The 20627-nt window shown below is 47.2% G+C and overlaps 1 protein-coding gene across 2 annotated transcripts in view; it reads left to right on the top strand.

Moving 5' to 3' along the window:
• The window catches only part of URB1 (URB1 ribosome biogenesis homolog), an 88124-nt gene that overhangs the window by 25494 nt on the left and 42003 nt on the right, over positions 1 to 20627 (top strand). The window contains exons 9-20 of one of the 2 annotated variants that reach the window (XM_037832584.1): positions 3896 to 4091; positions 6337 to 6474; positions 8618 to 8791; positions 9645 to 9774; positions 10575 to 10691; positions 11912 to 12024; positions 13821 to 13940; positions 15352 to 15468; positions 16024 to 16162; positions 16707 to 16877; positions 17855 to 18048; positions 19634 to 19855. In XM_037832584.1, the coding sequence (XP_037688512.1) occupies positions 3896 to 4091; positions 6337 to 6474; positions 8618 to 8791; positions 9645 to 9774; positions 10575 to 10691; positions 11912 to 12024; positions 13821 to 13940; positions 15352 to 15468; positions 16024 to 16162; positions 16707 to 16877; positions 17855 to 18048; positions 19634 to 19855 (1831 nt within the window). The remainder of the gene's footprint in view (positions 1 to 3895; positions 4092 to 6336; positions 6475 to 8617; positions 8792 to 9644; positions 9775 to 10574; positions 10692 to 11911; positions 12025 to 13820; positions 13941 to 15351; positions 15469 to 16023; positions 16163 to 16706; positions 16878 to 17854; positions 18049 to 19633; positions 19856 to 20627) is intronic. The other variant, XM_037832593.1, reaches the window with a different exon arrangement.

Raw genomic sequence — 20627 nt, forward strand, 5'->3', positions numbered from 1 at the left:
TCTTATGAAGCTTCCTTTGTATGTAATGGATTGCTTTTCTCTTGCTGCTTTCAGGATTCTCTCCTTGTCTTTGACATTTGATAATCTGATTATTAAGTGTCTTGGCTTAGGCCTATTCACATCTCTTCTGTTCAGAGTACGCTGTGCTTCTTGGATCTGTAATTTTATGTCTTTCATAAGAGATGGGAAATTTTCATTAATTATTTCCTCTATTATTGCTTCTGCCCCCTTTCCCTTCTCTTCTCCTTCTGGGACACCAATGATGCGTACATTATTGTACTTTGTTTCATCCTTGAGTTCCCGGAGACGTTGCTCATATTTTTTCATTCTTTTCTCCATCTGCTCCTTTGCGTGTAGGCTTTCAGGTGTTTTGTTCTCCAGTTCCTGAGTGTGTTCTTCTGCCTCTTGAGATCTGCTGTTGTGTTTCCATTGTGTCTTTCATCTCTTGTGTTGTGCCTTTCATTTCCATAGATTCTACTAGTTGTTTTTTTGAACTTTTGATTTCTGCCGTATACATGCCCAGTGCTTCCTTTACAGCCTCTATCTCTTTTGCAATATCTTCTCTAAACTTTTTGAATTGATTTAGCATTAGTTGTTTAAATTCCTGTATCTCAGTTGAAGTGTACTTTTGTTCCTTTGACTGGGCCATAACTTTGTTTTTCTTAGTGTAGGTTGTAATTTTCTGTTGTCTAGGCATGGTTTCCTTGGTTATCCAAATCAGGTTTTCCCAGACCAGAACAGGCTCAGGTCCCAGAGGGAAGAAATATTCAGTATCTGGTTTCCCCGAGGGTGTGTCTTAGAAAATTGCTCCACCCTTTGATGCCTCGGGTCACTGTGCTTTTCTGCCCAGCAGGTGATGCCTGTTAGCCTATAATTCTTGACTGGTGTGAGGAGGTATGGCCATGTTCCCCCAGGCTCTGGGGTCTGGTTCTGAATGGAAAGGGCCCCACCCCTTTCCTCCTAGAGAAGACAGACCCCTCAGGTGGAGGTCATTAACATTTCAATGGTCTCGCTCTCTGCTTGTGGTGTCTCCACCCTTCCCAGAATCACAGCCCTGGAAACTGAAAATGACTGGGGCTTTCTCCACTGAGCCAAAAAAGAAACAGATAGTCCCCTTCAGACCCAGTCCAAGGCGACCCTCTGGCTCTCCCAGGTCAGTCGTCACCCAAAGCCTCTGTCTGTTTTTTGGGGATGCGTACCTGTAGTGAGCAGTTCACACTCGCTACTTAAAACCCCAGTTAGAGCTCAGCTGAGCTATATTCGCTTGCTGGGAGAGAGCTTCTCTCTGGCACCACGAGGCTTTGCAGCTCAGGCTATGGGGGAGGGGGTTTCACGACTTGGTTCCGCACGTTTTACTTACAGATTTTATGCTGTGTTCTCGGGCATTCCTCCCAATTCAGGTTGGTGTATGATGAGTGGATGGTCTCGTTTGTCCCCCCGCAGTTATTCTGGATTATTTACTAGTTGTTTCTGTTTTTTTGTAGTTGTTCCAGGGGGACTACTTAGCTTCCACTCCTCTCTATGCTGCCATCTTGCCCGAGTCCTCCTTGTTATCCCAATTTTGCAGATGAGGAGAAAGGAGGTAACCCCTAGTGACTTACCCTAGTGAGCCGCAGAGCTTGGATTCGAACCCAGGAAATCTGGTTCCAAAGCCGTAGTCATAAGAACTAAATAGTCCTCCTGTCTTCAAAGACAGGCTGCAACTGAGTTAGGATTTCAAAATTTTGCTTTTATGTTTTATTTCGTAGTTCGCAGTTATAACATTTCATCAGTAAGGAAACATATTAAGTACAAAGTTCACAGTTCAGATTATATTCTTTTAGATTTTCTCTTGGTAGACGTATAACTATAATATCTATCCACGTTATCTTTTTAATAACCAAAAAGGACACTCCTAGATAAGTTATTCACCAACCTGCTGAAACTTAACAGTAACGATATTAAAAATATTTGCTGGTCATAGTGAATGACTTTTTTTTTTTTTTTTTTTTTTTACCCCCTTTACTGCATGGCATTAGAGTGAGATAACACAGTTTCTCCCTGTCATGGCTTCATACTTGTTTTGTTTCTCATTCTCAGATTATTATGATTTAGCCTGCTATGTCATTTCTTTTTTTTTTTTTTTTAAGTTTATTTTTGTGATAGTGTGGTATGAGCTCATTTATCTGGTGATATGTAACAGGAAACTTTTATGGTCTAATATACTAGAACACCATGCTTAATACAGTACCCCCCCTCCCACTTCTTTTAGCCTTTTTTTTCTCCATAAGTAAACCCATGAAATAGATGATCATTTAATGACCATATTGAATCAACTTGAGGATGTGGGTCTGTCTGGAATAAGTTGTGGTTCATAAAAATTTTGGAAGTCGTGTGCAAAAGAGAGATGTTTGTGCTTAGGGAACTTGAAGGGAATTTTGGTTGTGGGGGAGCTAATAGAAATGAAATGCTTCCTCATTTCATTCAGGTCCCTGTGCAGTTGTCACCCCCTCAGGGAGGTCTTCTCTGGCTCCCCTTTCTGACATAACCCTCCACTCTCACTGTCTTTTTGCCTGACTTATGCTTCTGACTGTGACTTAGCACCACCTTGCTTATAGGTGTATTTGTTGCTTATCTGATCACCATCCATGTGAGAATAGAGACCTGGAGCAGAGTCAGGCACAGTGGTGAACACTGTGTGAACCTAAGTGCTGTTTGTTTTATTATTACGTTGTTGATTTTTTAAAAAATCTATGGAAGTAGTATTTTTAGCACTCTTTGTAGACTTGAAGTTCCATTCTTTTGGGAGTACCAACTGTATTATTTGGTTTGCTCCCAGAAATTTCCTATTAAGAATTTCAAACCTTTTTTTAAAAAGGACAGTTGTTTTATGGTAATTATACTCCTTCTAATTCAATGTGTTTTTGTTTTTTAAAATTCTTACATGTAAAGCTGTCGGGTAGCCTCTTAGTTTTAGTCAATTTATGAGGGGACTCTAGAAACTGTGTACGTGGGATGCAAATGAGGCAAGTGGTGGGGTGTTCCTGGGTTTTATGACTTCCCAGGGTCAGCATCTTGGGAGAAGGAAAGGCATCTCGTAAAAGGCCTCGGGCAGGCAGAGGCCAAGCCCAGCCTGTAGCCCAGCCCCGCATATAATCGCTCTTGGCATTCAAATTTTCAAGTCCGCAGGTTTTCCTGCCTTTTTATTTTAAATCATATTCCCAGGTTTTGGGACTTTGTTCATACTTTGCCCGTTTTGGGATAAGTTGTGAATATTTTCATGTAGGTTTTCCCCCTAAACTAGCTTCCTTCAGTGAAGGTGTAGGAATTTGAAATAAGCTAGAAACAGAGACCTTCTTATGCCAAGACTTTGTGCTGTCTTGTGGAATTTTGGAAATATTTTGTGGCACTGTTGACTGTGTGGCAGTTTTTGAGCACTTCATATAAAAAAAAGCATTCATCCTTGAAAAAGAAAAGTGTGTGATATATATATTTACACACTTACATATTTACACACACTCTTGTGTGCCGTTTGTGGAAAGAGGTCAGCGCAATCTTTAAGATAAAAGTTTTGGGCGTGGGTTCCTCCAAGCTGATTTTGCCCTTTTTTACACTGGCCTTGACTTCCAGGCGGATTGATAGGTAGATGGATAAGGAAATGTTTTCTCCCTCTCTTTAAAAGTTAAATTTAAGTGAAGGGAGGAAGAGATGGGGTGCAGGACAAAGCAGTAGAGCAGTGGAATCTGACAGGCCACCATGAAAACATCCACTTTATGCCAGACTCACATTTGCCCCTTTGCTGTGTGAATGACCGTTCATTGAGTGTGATTCAGGAGAACTGCGGTTGTCATCATTCTGCGCTCTTGGGGTATTTTGAAAACTCTGCCACCCCCTCTCTCCCCTCTCTCTTTAACAGAGGAGGAAACCTGACACTGTTACACTTCTTACTGGGGTTGAAAACTGCAGCTGACGATGAGCTGGTGGCTGAACTAGTGGTGAATATCCTCAAAGTGTGCCCAGACCTGCTCCACAGATACTTCAAGGAAGTGACCTTTTCCTTCCTGCCAAGGGCGAAGTCTACTTGGTTAAATAATATCAAACTTCTAAACAAGGTAAGAAATGAGGGTAGTTAGTCTGAAAATAGGGGTTGGGGCAGAGGGTAGTGGGTTGAGGAGATTGGTGGGCAGGGGAGAGAGGAAGTGATGTTCTGGTCTGTTAAACTGTACAATGTGCAGTAACTTCTCCAGCGGTTCTTCAGGGGATGTTCTGTATAGTGTAAATTTGGTGTCCTTTTCCCCTAAGTGTAGCATTGAACTGGATTTTGAGGCTTTTGCCTTTTGAATCCTTTGAGCCAATTTCATCTTCTTCAATAAGACAGATTTGCTTAATTAAATGAAGTCTCACTGTGTTTCAGCTCACTTAGGCAATGAATGAAGCATCTAAATTGTAGGCTAGGTTTTTTTTGTTTGTTTTTTGTTTTTAATTAAATTCAGCTTTATTGAGATATAGTCACATACCATACAGTCATCTGTGGTGTACAATCAACTCTTAATAGTACCATCATATAGTTGTGCATTCTTCACCCCAATTTATTTTTGAACATTTTTCTTACACCAGAAAGAATAAGAATAAAAAATTAAAAAAAAAAAGAATACCCAAATCATCCCCCCATCCCACCCTATTTTTCATTTAGTTTTTGTCCCCATTTTTCTACTCATCCATCCATACACTGGATAAAGGGAATGTGATCCATAAGGTTTTCACAATCACACTGTTCCCCCTTGTAAGCTACATTGTTATACAGTCGTCTTCAAGAGTCAAGGCTAATGGGTTGCAGTTTGATAGTTTCAGGCATTTACTTCTAGCTGTTCCAATACATTAAGACCTAAAAAGGGTTATCTGTATAGTGTGTAAGAATGACCACCAGAGTGACCTCTCGACTCCATTTGGAATCTCTCAGCCACTGAAACTTTATTTCATTTCACTTCGCATCCCCATTTTGGTCAACAAGTTGTTCTCAATCCCATGATGCCAGGTTCAGATTCATCCCCGGGAGACATATCCTGCTTTGCCAGGTTGATTTACGCCCCTGGGAGTCAGGTCCGACGTAGAGGGGAGGGCAGTGAGTTCACCTGCCAAGTTGGCTTAGCTAGAGAGAGAGGGCCACATCTGAGCAACAGAGAGGCACTCGGGGAGACGCTTAGGCACAATTATAAGCAGGTTTAGCCTCTCCTTTGCAGTAACGAGCTTCATAAGAGTAAGCCCCAAGTTAGAGGGCTTGGGATACAAAACCATCAGTCCCCTGTGTTTGTGAGAACATCAGCAACAATCCAAGTGAGGAAGTCCAACACTTCTGCATTTTCCCCCAGGTCCTCAAGAGGGCCCTGCATATATATACACTCTTATTCTCTTATAGGCTAGTTTTTAAAGATGGCTGTCTCAGGTACTTAGAGAAACTTGAAATAGGCTGTGAATGTTGCTCTGAACACCCATCTTGAACTGGTGGTTTAAGTGGACATGTTAATTTCCCTTTGGTCATGAATATCAACATCTTCTGTCTACTAGTGGACGCACTCACTACAAATCCTTGGGCAGTGGCACCTGGCTTGACCAAACTTTCTCTCTCCCACCCATTTATGGCCTGCCTAGTGGTGCAATTCCCAGAATTTTCTTGTACAGCAACCTGGAATTATCTTATCTGTAAAACAGACTTGTACTCATGTATTCACTACATTTTGCTTGAGGTTCCCATGTGTGTTTGGGGTGAGAGGATGTCCTCCACCTCCATTTTGACGATGGTGGCCCTGTTGGCTGGCACCCCCATCGGGAGCTGCTCCTGGGGCTACTCTCCCAGTGGGGTGGGTGGGGGCATGAGCGTGGCCTTCGAGGTCTGAGTTCGGGTCCTCACTCGGCTACTTACTATTGGGATGGCCTCAGGAAATTACTTAGCCTCGCCGTGGTTTACTTTGGTCACTTGTAAACATTTCTAATTTTTTTTTAATGTAAAGTATCTGTAACCCAAAGGGCTTTTAACAAAGCTTTAAAGAGATCACATAATTTGTTAGGTGCTGTCAGGTGCTGTAACTGGGAGGGAGTACCTCTGTCAGTTCTAGCAGCGATTTATTTGCCATCAGAGGCTTTAAAAGGCTTCATGGACCACAGGCTGGGGTCTGCTGTGAAGTAACCTGACTTGCCTTCAACAGGTGAATTTTGTGGTTCTTTCCCCATGGTGAGTCCCACATCTTTCTCCCTGTAATTATTTGATTGGAATAGCTTTACTGTTGGCTGCCAAAAATTAGCCTCAGGTTTGGAACCTTACCTCCAGCACCTACTATTGATCTTTTCTTCTTTCCTTAGATCTATGAAGCACAGCCAGAGATTTCCAGGGCATTTCAGACCACAGAGTTTATCCCCCTGCCCCGGCTCCTCTCGATGGTGATGGTGACCACCGTGCCCCTCGTGTGCAACAAGATCATGTTCACCCAGGCACTGAATGTAAGGGCAGGCAGATGCCCCGATTCTAGAACTTTCTCCTGCTTAACCTGTGCTGTGCGATTGTTCTGCGAAGACTGGCCTGGGTGTCTGACTGTGTTTTGTCAATGACTTCCGAGGCTCCCAGGACAAGGGGCTTTGGTTTGAAATCGCCCCATGAGTAACCGTGTCCACCTACTGGGGTGAGCTTCCTGGGTCTGGAGGCTCTTTGCTTCCAGAGTGTGATTCATTTCACGCCATCATCTCTGATCCACCATGGAGCCCGGACCCCCAGCGTCCTCCATGGCACTAGGCCGGCCTCAGGGTGGGACAGTGTTTGAATCAGGAATGTGTTCAGTTACTGCCCAATGTTGTCTTATTATAGTCTCGCTAATTTTTTAGAGTCTCTGGACAGGGTGGGACTGAAACCTGCCCTGTAAATCCCTTCTTTTGAGTGAAGTTAAAGAGTTCTGAGGTTCAGCTGTTTTGAGGCATTTTCAAAGGATGGGTTCATGGAAAAAACTGATGTTTGAATTTCACATCATTGTTTATTGTAAAGGCCCCCAGGTCCCGTCAGAAGCCCCACGTGGGGAGCGATTCATGCATCTCTTGGCAGCATCGTGGGCTCTGGTGAGCAGCTGTGAGTTGCTGGTGCACCTGAGCCCAGGGTCCTGCAGACCCCCTCTCTCCCAACCCACATTGCCTCAAGGCCTTCCTGGGGGAGACCAGGTTCTCAGAGGGGGCTCAAGACCTGGTTTTGTTGGGGCAGGTGGAGTCTCTGTCCTTACAGCCCTAACCTTGCTGGCCGATCCAGGCACGCTGGGGGTTGTGTGAACATTAGTGGGTCGTGGCCCGAGCAGAGCCTGCTGTGGGTGGGCAGGGCTTGGTCTCAGTGGTGAGGGCTGGCAGGTACTGTCATTTGGGGTGAGCTCATTCAGTTGGGCAATGGAATTAAATACCTTTTGATTACCATCCAGGGTTTGTTCTGACAGTGGGTGGGAGAGTGAGGACTAGAGTGTGAGGTCTGGGTGGTACCAGGCAGAACAGGCTTTTGTTCTGTTTGCCAAATCATAATCAAAATTCGGACCCAGCTAGTCTGCCCATCTGTTCTGTGGGTGCTGTTAATACTTTATCCTAAAGGGCTTGCAGGAAAAGAGAATTGAAAGGAACATGCCAGATGTCTCCTTTAGGGTTGAAGATCATGTAATCTGGCTGGCTGCGTTCCCGTTCCCCCAAGACTCAGTGCTGGCTTGCTGGCGCGTGTCCACTCTCCCTCTCACATCGTTATTTTAGGGGAGGGGCTGTGCCTCTGGGAAGGGGCTCCATCCCTGCACAGAGTGTTTACAGGGAGAGCCTCAGTGGCAGAGGATGTGTCCTTTTCTCCTCCATTTGAGTGCTGCTGTTGGCAGGTCCAGCGCTAACAAGGAAGAAGCTGCGCCTTTGCCCCTCCTTCCCTCTCCTCCACGTGCCCTTAGGGAGAGCCGCGTCTGCCATTTAATACAAGCGAGATTCGTGATTCAAGTGTACTGGAGAGTGGGGTTGTGAATGGGTTTTTCTTTTCTGTCTTTTTTACATTTTTATATTATTCCTTACAGCACAGTGTCTGGCATTTAAAAAAAGATAGCAGGAATTTTAAAATCAGAAAGAAAAGGGCCATTTGTTTTAGAAATGGAAAATAAGAAAGTGTGTGGAGCCAGGGTCTCAGGTTCTTGCTTGGGCTTTTTGTACCAAGCCCTTTGGTTGTATGTGTGGACACTTGGGGCTCTGCCTTTAGAATAATTATGGGGTTGGAGAAATTACTGTTCTGGGATATTTAATGTAGTACTACTTTAGTGTACAGCATAGGCATCCAATAAAACCCCACCTAATTGGAATGCTGGGAGAAGGGGGTGTTGTGGTTATGAATGAAAAGAAAACTAAAAAAATCTGTTTCTCCCTTATAGTAAAATATCCTAGCCAGTGCTTCTCAAACGTAAACGTGCGTGTGAATTACATGGGACCTTGCTGAAACCCAGGTGCTGATGGAGCAGGTCTGGGCAGGGGCCTGACAATCTGCATTTCTAACATGTTCCAGGGCTGCCACTCAAGCCAGCACCTGAACTTTTCCTCTCCTGGTTATTAACCCAGTTCCTAGAGAAATCTGTGGGTTTAATGTTTTTCTCTGCAGCTGGACAGCGTATCAGTGAGACACACAGCTCTTGCCCTCCTTTCCGTCATTTTGAAGAGAGCGTTAAAAACCATCGACCACTGCCTGAACAAAGAAGCATGGCAGGAATCAGGCATGTACACCCCTGCGATGATGGAGGATTTTGTGCGGCTCTTCAGAGAGGCCCTGAGCAAGGTAAGCCTGGGAACCATTCGGCCTTTCCAGAAATGTTTCGAGGGCCTTCTTTCCAGAGCTCACAGGTCAGGACACCTGGCAGGAAAGGCTGTCTCGGCTGTGCTGAGCAAAAGGTCCCTGAAGCTGCAGGGTTGGAAAGAAAGGCTGGTAGTTAGGTTTGCATGAGCAAGAAGCAGTTGATCAGACACAGCACTGACAGTCATAGGCAGTGATGTCACACTTAAAACCAGATTCCAGAGTCCTTTTGCAAAATCGCAGTTTGGAAGATGTCCTCCCACCCCAGAGACAGGATGTGGGTTCTGGTGCTCCCAGCTCTCACCTTGTCAGGAGTCTTGAGTGTCATTCCTCCGTCCCCACCCCCCACCACAGGCCACGCTTACCTTGCTGTGGCCTGGCCACCAGCCAGTGAGCAGGGGGTTCGTGGCTTAGGGGGCCCCTCTTGCTCCTCCTGGGGCCCCTGCCTTCCCTTGGTGTGGTCTGGCCTGAAAGGGCCGAGGTCCCGATGGGCAGGTCTCCCTGCTGGTCACAGGAAGTGTTTCTGGGCTCCCAGAGCCCTTTGCGTGGGTGAGTGAGACATCAGGAGTTTATTGGGAAGATCAGCACTTGGGTTTTTTCCAGCAAATCCTCATTGTATCCAGTGCTAGAAATTATTCAGCAAAATGGAGCCTACAGAGAATGTGGGCACGTCCTCCCCACACCCACCCGTCTCTTTCCCACAGGCACACTCACATGTCTGCCCACGCCTCCTTCCTCTGTTGTTGGCTTCTCCTTGGTAGTTAGTGTGGTCAGATCATCTGCTTCTCTTTGTTGTTTAATGTGACTGATCTCTTGCTTCTTTGTTTTTCCCTTTTAGATTTTACCAGACCTGAACACTATTGTGTGGGTCTGGCAGTCACTTAGAAAGCAGGAGACCAAACCAGGCGATGAGAAAGGGAAGAAGAAGGGAGACGTGGCTTCTGCTGCCAACGCGGATCGCCAGTGTGGTAAGGGCAGGGGTGGGGTGCTATTTGTGGGGCGCCATGCCGTTGGCCCAAGACAGGCCTGCCGAGGGAGCCTGCAACGGCCCCTTGCTGGGGGGCCCTCAGCAACTCTTGTTGGAAGGCCTCTCAGGCGGGAAATGTCTCCTGTGCCTCTTCTGCTCTGGAATGTGCTCCCTTTGGGAGGAGAAATAGAATTGAACAGATGGGTTGAATTTTAGTGTGTGTTAGAAATGCACCCAAGTCTAAGTAAGGGGGGCGTCTCTAAGACTTGACTGCTGTGCGCCATGTGCCCAGGCCTTTTAATGGGGCCTCTTTTACTCTGCAGAGAGAGGACCTCTGCAGTCCGTTGTAACAAAATCCAGTAGCAGCAAACATCAACTCAGACCTTGTGATTGGCCGGGCAGTGGGCTTCCCATCTATATCTTACCCCTTAATCCCCACGGCAGCGCCCTGAGGGTCGGGCACTGCTCTTTGTCCCCATTGCTCGGATGAGGATGCTGCAGCACAGAAGAGGGAGAGGGACCTGTCCGGGATCACTCTTTTGCCACTGTAGACTCCTGAATCTAGTTGATTGGGGCCCTACCTACAGCCTCAGTGTCCATTCCCACTCCAGCCAGGTGTCTCTATTTGTCCACTTCCCCCTTTTCAATGTGCAGGTGACTGTGATGATGTGTCATGTGTGACTGTACTGCATACATTTCTTTTTTTCAATTAGAGAAGCTGTAGGGTACCAAAACAGTCTTGGTAGTTGTTCTTTTTTACAAGTATGTTTTCTTAATTCCACCTGCTTCCTTTTGGTTCAGATGATGCAGAAACCATTCTCCTGAAAGCTGCTCTGCTGCAGGCCATATGCCTGTACCAGAAGGTAGTCCCCCACCTGATCATGCAGTACAACTTTGACTTCAGCAAGCTTCTGAAAGGTGCGTCTCTGGGCACTGCAGACAGACACAGACACAGACACACAGACACACACACACACACACACACACACACACTCACACACTCACACACTCACACACAATCCTGCTGCTCTTCCAGTGGGGCCAGGAGAAAGCACCGATAAACCAGAGCTGAGACTCTGGAGCCAAGTGTCAGGAAGTCTGGTGGCGAGGAGACTGGCTGGAATGCGAGACCCACCAGCCTGGTTGTTTTCATTTGGAGCAATGTTTTTTAAATAGCTGGGCCTCCTTAAATAAAAGCCAGATGAGCAGTTGTCATGGAGAAGGGAGAAGAAGCCAGCCAGCCTGACCTGAGTTGTCTGCCATGGACAGTCCATAATCAGATCATCGAAAGTTAACTCTAGCGCCTCTTTTCCAAGGCCCTCAGGTTACTTAGGAGGTGGAGAAGTGAGAGGCCGAGCAGAGGTGGCAGCTCACGCGGAGGCACTTTGATCATGGTTACCTCGTATTTCACCCCAGTGAGTCGGGCTCAGACCACATCTTGCAAAATTGGTGTTGCAGTGGTCTGGACTTGCTTCCTTGCTGGGCACGTTTGTCCAATGAAATTGGCTTTAATTGGACCTTCAGAAGAACACTTGCACGAATTGTATTGTTAGAATTTATACAAACTATTGAAACACAATCCTTCTCAAAAGCCATAGTTCACTTTTTAATTGTTTGAAGGTGCAAGGTTCTCTTTGCTATAAGAATGTGAAATGTATGTGGATGTGGCCATTTAGTATTTAGTAGCCATGTCCTCCCCAAGTGAAGGGGACCCAGAAACCAGTGAGAGGGTAAGGACCCAGTCTCAGGCTCGGCATAGTCTCCCACAAATGCTTACAGTCTGGGGAGAAAGGCCTCCCACGACGTGCGGGGATAGCATTAAGGAGAGACCGTCAGTGTGGCATGGCGCTGGCATTTGAGCTGTCAGAAGAGCTCAGTGTGAGCCAGGTGGCAGAGAAGGGCTTTACTGGGCAAGAGAATTTGGGCTCTCCGTGGACGGGTTTGGTGTGGGGAGGGGTGGGCGAGGTGCGGTATCCCTGGTTACAGCTTGTGGGAGGGTGAGCCACAGGCCATGGGGGGCGGACAGACATCCTTCCTTTGTGGTTCTGGGCATAGGGTTCTTTCTGGCCTTTTTGGCCAGGGGCAGAGGTGGCACCCGCCTTCTCATGACTTCCTGTCACTTTTCTTCCCCCTCCCAGGCGTCATCTCGGAGCAGGGCCTGTGGGAGGCAGTGCCACCCATTCTGCAGCACCACATTCTTCAGGTGGCCCTGGAGCTGCCCGCCAGCAAGTTCCTGTGGTTAAAGGCACAGGTAGGAAGTGGGGACCCCCACCTTTCTGCCCTTAGCCAAATAAGCTGCTGGGAATTTCTACCAGCACCAACCCATGACTGAGTTAGGGGCCTGAAGGGAGAGGGGGCTGGTTCCCCATTTTGAGGGAAGGTCTGGAGTGGTGGCCGGGTCCCGAGCTGTGACCTCAGAGGCCCGTGAACCTATTTGCCTTTGTCAGCATGAGGTACTTCGCATTGTTGTTTGGGTATTGTCTGTCTTGACTATTTTTATATTTCTTGTCATTTAAAAACTTTTTTTTGAAATTAACCAAATGAAATACATTTTTGGTCTTTTGTCCTCATTCTGGAAGAATATAAGACAGAGATGGGAATAGCTACCAAGCTGGGAGAGGGTTGTGGATGAAGGAAAAATCAGAATAGATTGCTAGTTCTTTTCTGTGTCCTTAATGTCATGTAGGATTTTATGGAGAACATAAATAAAGGGAAGCTTGAGATGCAGCAGGTGCTCACCTGTATATTTAAACACAGAATGTCGTATCATCTCTATACAAAGAGGGGAAAAAATGATAGAGCAGAATTAAGTACTGTCTAGGTGTGTTTCTCAATAGCACAGATTGTTTTTTTAGTGACTTGGGTCTTCTGTAGAACCAGTAGCATGGAAGTGCATCTTGGCTTTTCTACATCTGGTATTTCCAGAAAGGTTTCAGAATGCTAAAGCCCTGGAATCTTTGTATTTTTCCATAACTTTCTTTCTAAGACTCACCTGCATTGTGGTTGGTGATTCCTCTTACTCAGTGCCCACTGTGTGCCGGGCTTTACGTGAGTCAGCTCATCGATCACCATTTAAAGACAAGACAGCTGGAGCACAGAGGATAAGAAACTTCTGCCAGGTCCCACCCATCACCGGTGGATCCAGGACTGTCCCTGGACAGTCTTGCCCAGGGCCCTGCCCTCAGCCTTTACGTCTCTCTCTGAGGTCACTGCCACCGACCACAGAGAGAAGACAAGCCAGGGGGCAGTGTGAATTGCTTTCTATCCCAGCGAGGGAATTCTTGATACTTTAGTTCAAGAGGAAACAGAGACTTCTTCATTTGAAGGAACTGTTATTAAAATATTGGTTTATCTCCCATGCCCCACCTCATGCTTGTAAGATATGTCTACTAGCTTGCTCTGCTAGCTGAGTTAACCCCATAGTTTCATGATGTTTACTGTCTTTCTCATTGCCAGGAGCCGCAGTGACACAGCCTTGACAGAGTTTCGGTCAGGGATCTCAAGCTCTGTACCTCTCTGAGATAGTTCAGAGCCCAAAAGCCTCTTTAAGAGGATACATTATGTAGAAATATTTGCTAATATTAGGACCGACATCCCGATGAAATGGATCAAGTGCAGCCTTTGGTAGAGTCAGCCCAGGGGTCCTATTCTGATCCCCCAATCCAGGCAGTCCAAGACTCCCTGGGTTTGATTCCCATCTCTGCTGTTCAACAGTTGTGTTATTTGGGGCGAGTTAGTTACCTTCTGCATGCCTCCATTTGCACACATGTAAAATAGGGACAGTGTAGGATTGTTGCAGGGATTGAGTCAACATATGGCAGGCTCTTAGAACAACAGTGGCATGTGAGGAGGGCCACATATGCTTACTGTCGTTACTCTGTTATGACTACAGCTATTTGGGGGAGGCGGGGTTTGGGTGAGCTCCCTAACTCCTCTGAGTTGCCTCATGGATGGAATAGTAGCAGTCTTGCTGCGCTGGATGTTAACATTGTACCTCTTCAGCAAATAGTAACCCATTATTTTTATATGATATCATTTAAACTCTAGGAAGGCCCAGATGCAGAAATTATTGGAGGAGAAAGATCAGTGTTTTACTTACTGATGAAAATGTTTGTGAGCAGCAACCATTCACAACTCAAGTTGTCAACAAAACTTCTGATCATGAAGGTGAGCGTTTTCTGCCAGTTTCTAATTCTGAGAAGCCTTTTGCATGGGTCTTTCTTATAAGTAAGTGGTTAGTAAACAGTGGTTGAATTAGAGATGTATTGGAACTATTGTAAACTTAAACACGGATTTTATGGCAGTAAGGTATTGGGTCTTACACTTAGCTGCGTTCCCTAGAGGCAGTGTGGTGACATGGGAAAAACAAGGGCTTTGAAGTCCTCCTCCCAGAAGTTTGAGTCCTTGTCCTACTACATCCTGCGTGGCAGTGGTCAAATTACTTATCTTTTCTGGGCATACTTTTCCTGTGGTGAATGGGGATAGTAAAACCACAGGGCAGTGGTGTGCGTGTAGTCAAGCACATAAATGTGATGAGATAGCAGGTTGTGCTTGTCACACGACAGGCTCAGTTTTAGATTTCTGGCCCTTTTGGGGAGCTTCCGTCATCCCCAGACGCTCTGCCTTCTCTGGGCTTTCAGCCTTTTGACCTTGTGTCCAGGTGTCCAGTCAGAGTCTGTGGAAGAGAAGAACAAGCTTGTTATTTTCTCCTTTCTTACACTTGATCCTTGTTTTTCTGGGGTAGCATCGGAGCTTGCCGTAGAAGTAAGAAATTTAGTGCCTCCTATCTTCTGGGTGGCAGACAGTTTGGGAGCATTGACACAAATCAGGTTCACTGCTTGTAGGGTCCCGTGTTTGTTTTTACCTTTACTTAAGGTGCTGATAACCCTGCTGCCCTTTAGCTTCCTCACCTGACCTCTTGAAGACTGGGAGCCTCCAGGTCTCATCCTCACAAGTCGCCATTTCCTTACCACCTAGGGCGGGGCTGAGGTTGACCCCAGCCAGCTTTTGTGGCCATGACCTACGGGTGTGTGGCATTGGCATATGGATGGGTTCTGTTTGGGGGCTCCTTACCACAAGGCTGCCTTGCAGGCCACAGGCGCCTCATAATAAATTCTGTTCTGTCAGAAATGGCGAGTGCTTCTCCGCCAGGGTCTGACTGTCAGGACACCACCTTGAGCTGATGTGATGTGACTGGCTCGTTGTCTCGGGGAATGCCTGCAGGCTGAGGTTGAGTAGCTATGAGGGCTCATAGAGTCATGCATGTTTATCTGGGTCTTTGTGAAACTCCAGCTAGAAATCAGACTCCTAAGTAGTAGCGGAATTTTCTCCTTTTTATTATTTAGGAATTAAGGAAAAGGAATAAGCAGCAGCAAGATGGGGGATTCTGTTGTCTTTGCCAGAACCCAGAGTTATCTTATCTCATTCCTTGGTTCACTTAACAATGGGAGTTTCATTTTGAAAGAAAAGCTTTTGAGGAAAACCCACCTTTGGGTGAGGATTTCACCCACTCTGGCCATTTGGGTCTCTGTGTCGTGCTAGAGAGTGATTTTCACTGATGTCTGCTTTCTGACAACAGATTCTGCGTGACACTGGAGTGTTTGAGCACACCTGGAAGGAGCTGGAACTGTGGCTGGAGCACTTAGAAGACACCATGCAAGAGAAAAAAGAAACCGTGATTCAGTTTTTGGAAAGTGTAAGCGCACATTTCCCATGTTTCATTGTAAAAGGAGCATGTTCAGAGGATAATTACACTAAGTTCTCTATAGAGTACTTTAGGCATTTTTGATGCACCTGTGCCAGAAGGCTCCTCTTCCTGGCTTAGTTCCTAATTTGTGTTGAGACTTCAGGATCTACTGAGTTTTAGACTTTGTAAAACAGGAATATATTACGATATGCTCTGTCATCACCACCCCCCCCTTTTTTTAATTAGAGAAGTTGTAGGTTTACAGAAAAATCATAGTAAAAAATACCTTTCTGTCGTTTCCTTTTGGGAATTTGCTTTTGCACAAGGGAGTAGGGATAAACAAAAAGTGCTATTGAAAGTGATGGTATTGTAAGTAGATGTTTTTAAAAATCCCACAGAAAGTTAAAAATAAAAAATTTCAAGCAAAATTATTGGTCTTAAAGGACCGTGAACATTTTAATGCCCTCCCCCCCGCAATTTGATCCGTGCCATTTTTATGGCTTTTTTTTTTTCATTTCACTGGGGACTGTCTAAATGTTTTCCACTTGGATCCTTAACGCACAGATTTTATTGACTTTGGTGGCGAATCCCTATTCATATACAGACAAAGCATCTGACTTTGTCCAAGAAGCCAGCACGCTGCAGGCCACAGGGACGAGGCAAGACGCTGATGACGTCAGCATCCCCGTCTCCCATATCGATGGTAGGAGCCGCACCCTCTCACCCTGCTGGGGCTTCTGAAGATTGTGCTACAGCAGCACTTTAGAGACAGAGAGTGAGGGCTCCTTAGTGTCTTCATGCAAAGTGCAGAAGCCCCGTTTCCTTGCATTGTGAGGTCATCCTTTTCTGAAAAGAAAATGGACTTGTTAGTATAATGGGACATATGTACAGAACTGATTTGCTGAATTATTTTTAATTTGTGCAGTGTTTACTGTGTACCAGGTGCTGTTGTAAGCTCTTTACCACCTGTGCTCACATAAACCTCATTAACAACCCAAAGGGGAAGATACTATTGTATTCATTATATACATAAGGCAGCTGAGGCACAGAGAGGTTGAGTAACTTGCCCAAGCACACACAGCTAGTAAGTTAGCTCCTGGATATCTCCCCCCACCACCCCCAGAAGTTTAGCTTTTACTTTTTCTCTTTTTGCAAATATTCTCTTGCTTGTCCTTCCCAGTGGGGTTATTTGCATGGAATCTTTTGGTGGCTTTTGTCTCAGCCTGCTTTCCCCTTCTCGGTCTCAGACGTTCTGGACATGGTGGATGTCCTGGTGGAGGGCAGCGAAGGCCTGGATGAGGAAATCGGGTTCTTATTGAACGAAGACATGGTCCTGCTCACGTTTCCTTTCAGTGCCCTGGTCCCTGCGGCCCTGGAATCCCGGAATAAGTTGCTCCTTGGGGCAGAAAACGAAGCAGGTACCCGTGCATAGTCAGAATGTTTTGGTTGCCTTGGGCTGGCTGGGTCTCTGTGGTCTATGAGGTGGGGTTCTGGGGTGTCTGGAAAGTCGCCCAACACCCAAGGGCACAGGAGTTGAGACCCATCCACGTGAAGGCCACCCAGGCACCAAGAGTGAAGTACAGTGGGGTCTTGAGGCTGGCGAGGCTGTTGGGAAATCAGTCATTTGAGGGACATGCCTGAAATAATGTGTTTGCTTGGTTGCGTGGACACGAGCTATAGCACTGATGTTCTCCCTTCAGTAGTTTTCCTTGATACCTTGTTGCTGAGAGTCTGAATCCTGTGCACTTGCTGGGTATCCCCAGAAGCACTCACCTGGGCCACAGTGGTGGAACTCGTCAAGAGAATCAGGCTTTGCTGCAGCAGCAAGCCAGCCCCACTCCTTCAGTGGTTTTCCAAGCAGAGGCCCGTTTTCTTGACATTGGGTAGTCCAGAACAGTTGGGCTGCTCTCCTGGAAGATTCCATCCCCAGGAGGTAGCTCTGATCCACACTGTTCCCATCTTGTACTTATGCCCTCTCAACATCCGCCTCCCAGGGTCACTGTAGAAGTGGAAGCAGGTGTGGACAGTCACACCAAGGGGGCTTTGCCAGTCCCGAAGGGGCTGCCTGCAGGCACATGGTCCCAGCCTAAGTGCAAGGGAGGCTTTTGGGCCAAGGAAGAGGAAATGGTGAGCACCTAGCAAGTCCTGGCCTGGGTGGCTTTTGTCTCCCCTCCCACGTGTCTGGGTCTCCACTTCCAGGCCTTGGACTTAAAGCCTGACCTTGTGCTAATACCATCTGCAGGGGTAGCATCTCTTTCCAGCATGGTAATATGGCCCCTATTGGAGTGGGCATGCATCCTTCTAGGTCTTGAATATCGGGGCATGAGGTGCTGACAAGTCACAGAAGGCTGTCCCCGGCAACCCCCTTCCCAGTTAACATTTCCTCCCTTTGCAGGAGAAAGCATCGTGCTGTATCTGACGGCAGTGCTGACAGACCTCCTGCACACCCAGAGGGACCCCCTGGCCCTGTGTCTTTTGCTTCAGGCTTACGACAAGCTGGAGCCTCCACAGCCGTCCTGCCACGCTCAGCTCAGCCGCTTTAACAGATACTACAGCCTCTGGATCCCGGAGCAGGCCCGGGAGGCCTTGGTGAGCCTCGGCTGCCGCTGGGATTGTCGCTTCTGCGGAAACGGGGGGTTTTCCTTAGAAAATCTCGGTGGTTTGGTTTCTTCCCATGGGCCGCAGCTGCCTAGCCATACAGGTTGCAGGATGAAATTTCTCAACCTTCTAAATTTCCCCTGCATAAGAGAGGAAGCTAAGCAGCGTTACTGCTGCTCAATGTGACTGAAACACAAAGGACTCAGTGAAGCAGCGGAATTAAATTTCCCACTGGCTCCGTAATAATGATGATTGCCTGATCACTGTTGCAGCTTGGGGCGTTTTGCCGTGTTTCATTTCCGTGCTACGGTTCTAGATCCAGGTATCGACAAGTGCTGGATGGGGCAATGAATTAACTTTGGGGTACACATTTCTGTTTGTTCATTCAATTTTAGCTGCGCTTCTAAAAGCCGGCTGTTGAGGACCTCTTTGTTTTGTGATCTTGGTGTAATGGCAGCTAATGTCAGCGGCAGCTTATGGTCTGCCAGGCTCCATACTAATGCCCATCACTCGTTTTATGCCATTTAATCCTCCCGACAATTCTGAGAAATAGGTCAAGACTCTTATTATTCTCACTGTGCAGATGGGGAAACCAAGGCACAGGGCAGTTCCCACTGCCAGTCATTGGTGGTGGCAGGATTTGGCCCAGGCTGCCTGGCTCCTGAACTGATGCCCCGTGTGGTCACTGGCGCCTTTTTTGGCCAGATTGGCCACAGGTAGCTCGGGACAGCCGTGCTGCAGGGTTGTGGGTGTGAGGGGTGCAGTGCTCAAAAGCACTTGGGGTGTGTGTGTCAGCTCTCTGTTGAATAAATTCCATTGGTGATTTCTGCACACTTGTCCCTTGGGGACTTGTTCAAACACAGATCACTGGGCCCCCCCTCCACTTTCTGGGGTGGGGCCCAGGTATTTGCATTTTTAATAAGTGCCCGGGTACTGCTGCTACTGGCCCAGGACCGTTGAGTTTCAGGACACACATGGCTGGGAGCTTCGTTAGCTTCGGGAAGTTTGAGCATTTGGAGTTAAGATAACAAAGGCCTCGTGGGATAAGGAAGGTGGTTTTGGAATTATGTTGGGGAAAATGACTACCTCCAGTTTCAGGCAGATGGATTCCAAAATTTATTTCATCCTTTGTCTTTCTATCCCTACAAACACAATATTCTGACAAAAGCTCCTGGGAACCCCTTTAGAAAGTGTGCAGCTCACGGAGTGGGCTCCTTTCCGGGGTGTTCTTTCCCACCATCTCCAGTCACCCGTGCCTGTGACTGTGATGCAAATTGTATCCCTTGAGGCTCCTGACTGCAGCGTATATTCTCCAAAGTGTATAAACACCTCCATGATTCCATGCCTTCACATCTGTCAGCATTGACATGCTCTGGGAAAATTTGCATGACTGATAGTGTCAGAACTTCATTTGCTAAAATAACACTCAATCACCTGTTTTTCAGTATTATGAAGTGATTATTGTGAGCTGTCCCTTTGTTATGAATGTCACCTGCAGTGCTTTACCAGGCCACATGCCTTTTTACCTGTGGTGACATGTCTTCCTTTCTCTCTGGGCTTTTGCTCTCTCCCCAAGCCACTTCAGACATCGGGCAGCGCTGTCCCCCATGCTCCTTCTTCAGACTCCTCCTTTGCCGCCCTGCTGAAGACGGCCTACGAGAGCGAGGGTGCGCTCCTGGACGAGCAGGTGCAGGCTCGCCTGCGGGTGGCCATCCCGCACCTCCCCAAGCACCAGGTGCTGCGCTCGGCGAGACACGTGCTGCTGTACCTCAGGAGCACCGTGGAGAACTTCAGCCAGGTCAGGCTGCTGCTGCCCCCCCTCCAGCCCCACATGTGCCCAAATGTCCATCTCCAGAGAACTTTTCCTTCTCTGTGTTGGCTCAAAACTGGGTGACGGCCTTTCTAGGGTCCTGGAGCGAGAAGGGCACTCACCTCATGTTGTCGAAGAGGTTGGTACCCGACACACCCAGGCCACAGGCAGGACTGGAACTCAAGACCCCACACTGCTGGCTCGTGCCCCTTCTGGGCCTGGGCTGCCTCGCCCCCCACCCCAGGTGCACTCATGGGGGCAGTTTGCGCACCCACTTTCTTTCTCCAGGCCTCAGCTGCAAATCCTGCATTCCCCCAGCCCCTGAAAGAGGGACAGATGCACCCTGGCTGAGTGGTTGGGGCAGCTGTAAGCAAGACAGGGCCCTTCCTGAGGTAAACTGGACACCTGGCCAGGGCTCCCCACTGGCCACCTTTTATATAAATCCATTAATTCAGCAGTTCTTGCTGAGCATCTTGTCCTTTCTGTGCTTCACAGATTTTTAGTTTAGGTTTGAGATGGGCCTTTCCCCCTCATTTTTTGTCAGCGTAAACCTCCTATTTCCTCAAGATTTAGGAGGACAAATGTTTTATTTGAAAAATTAATTTGAGCTTTTATATTGGTGACTCCTTGTGAAGGAGTCACTGTTTTACCTGCCTCCCTTTTAGTTCCTATTTTCTCATCTGATGACCTTGAACCTTCAGAGGTCTTGGTGACTGTCAGCCCTCCCTGGTCTGAGGGCTCCCGTGCCTCTCATCCTCAC

This window comes from Choloepus didactylus, chromosome 1, assembly GCF_015220235.1.
Source record: "Choloepus didactylus isolate mChoDid1 chromosome 1, mChoDid1.pri, whole genome shotgun sequence".
In the NCBI taxonomy this organism is placed as follows: Eukaryota; Metazoa; Chordata; class Mammalia; order Pilosa; family Megalonychidae; genus Choloepus; species Choloepus didactylus.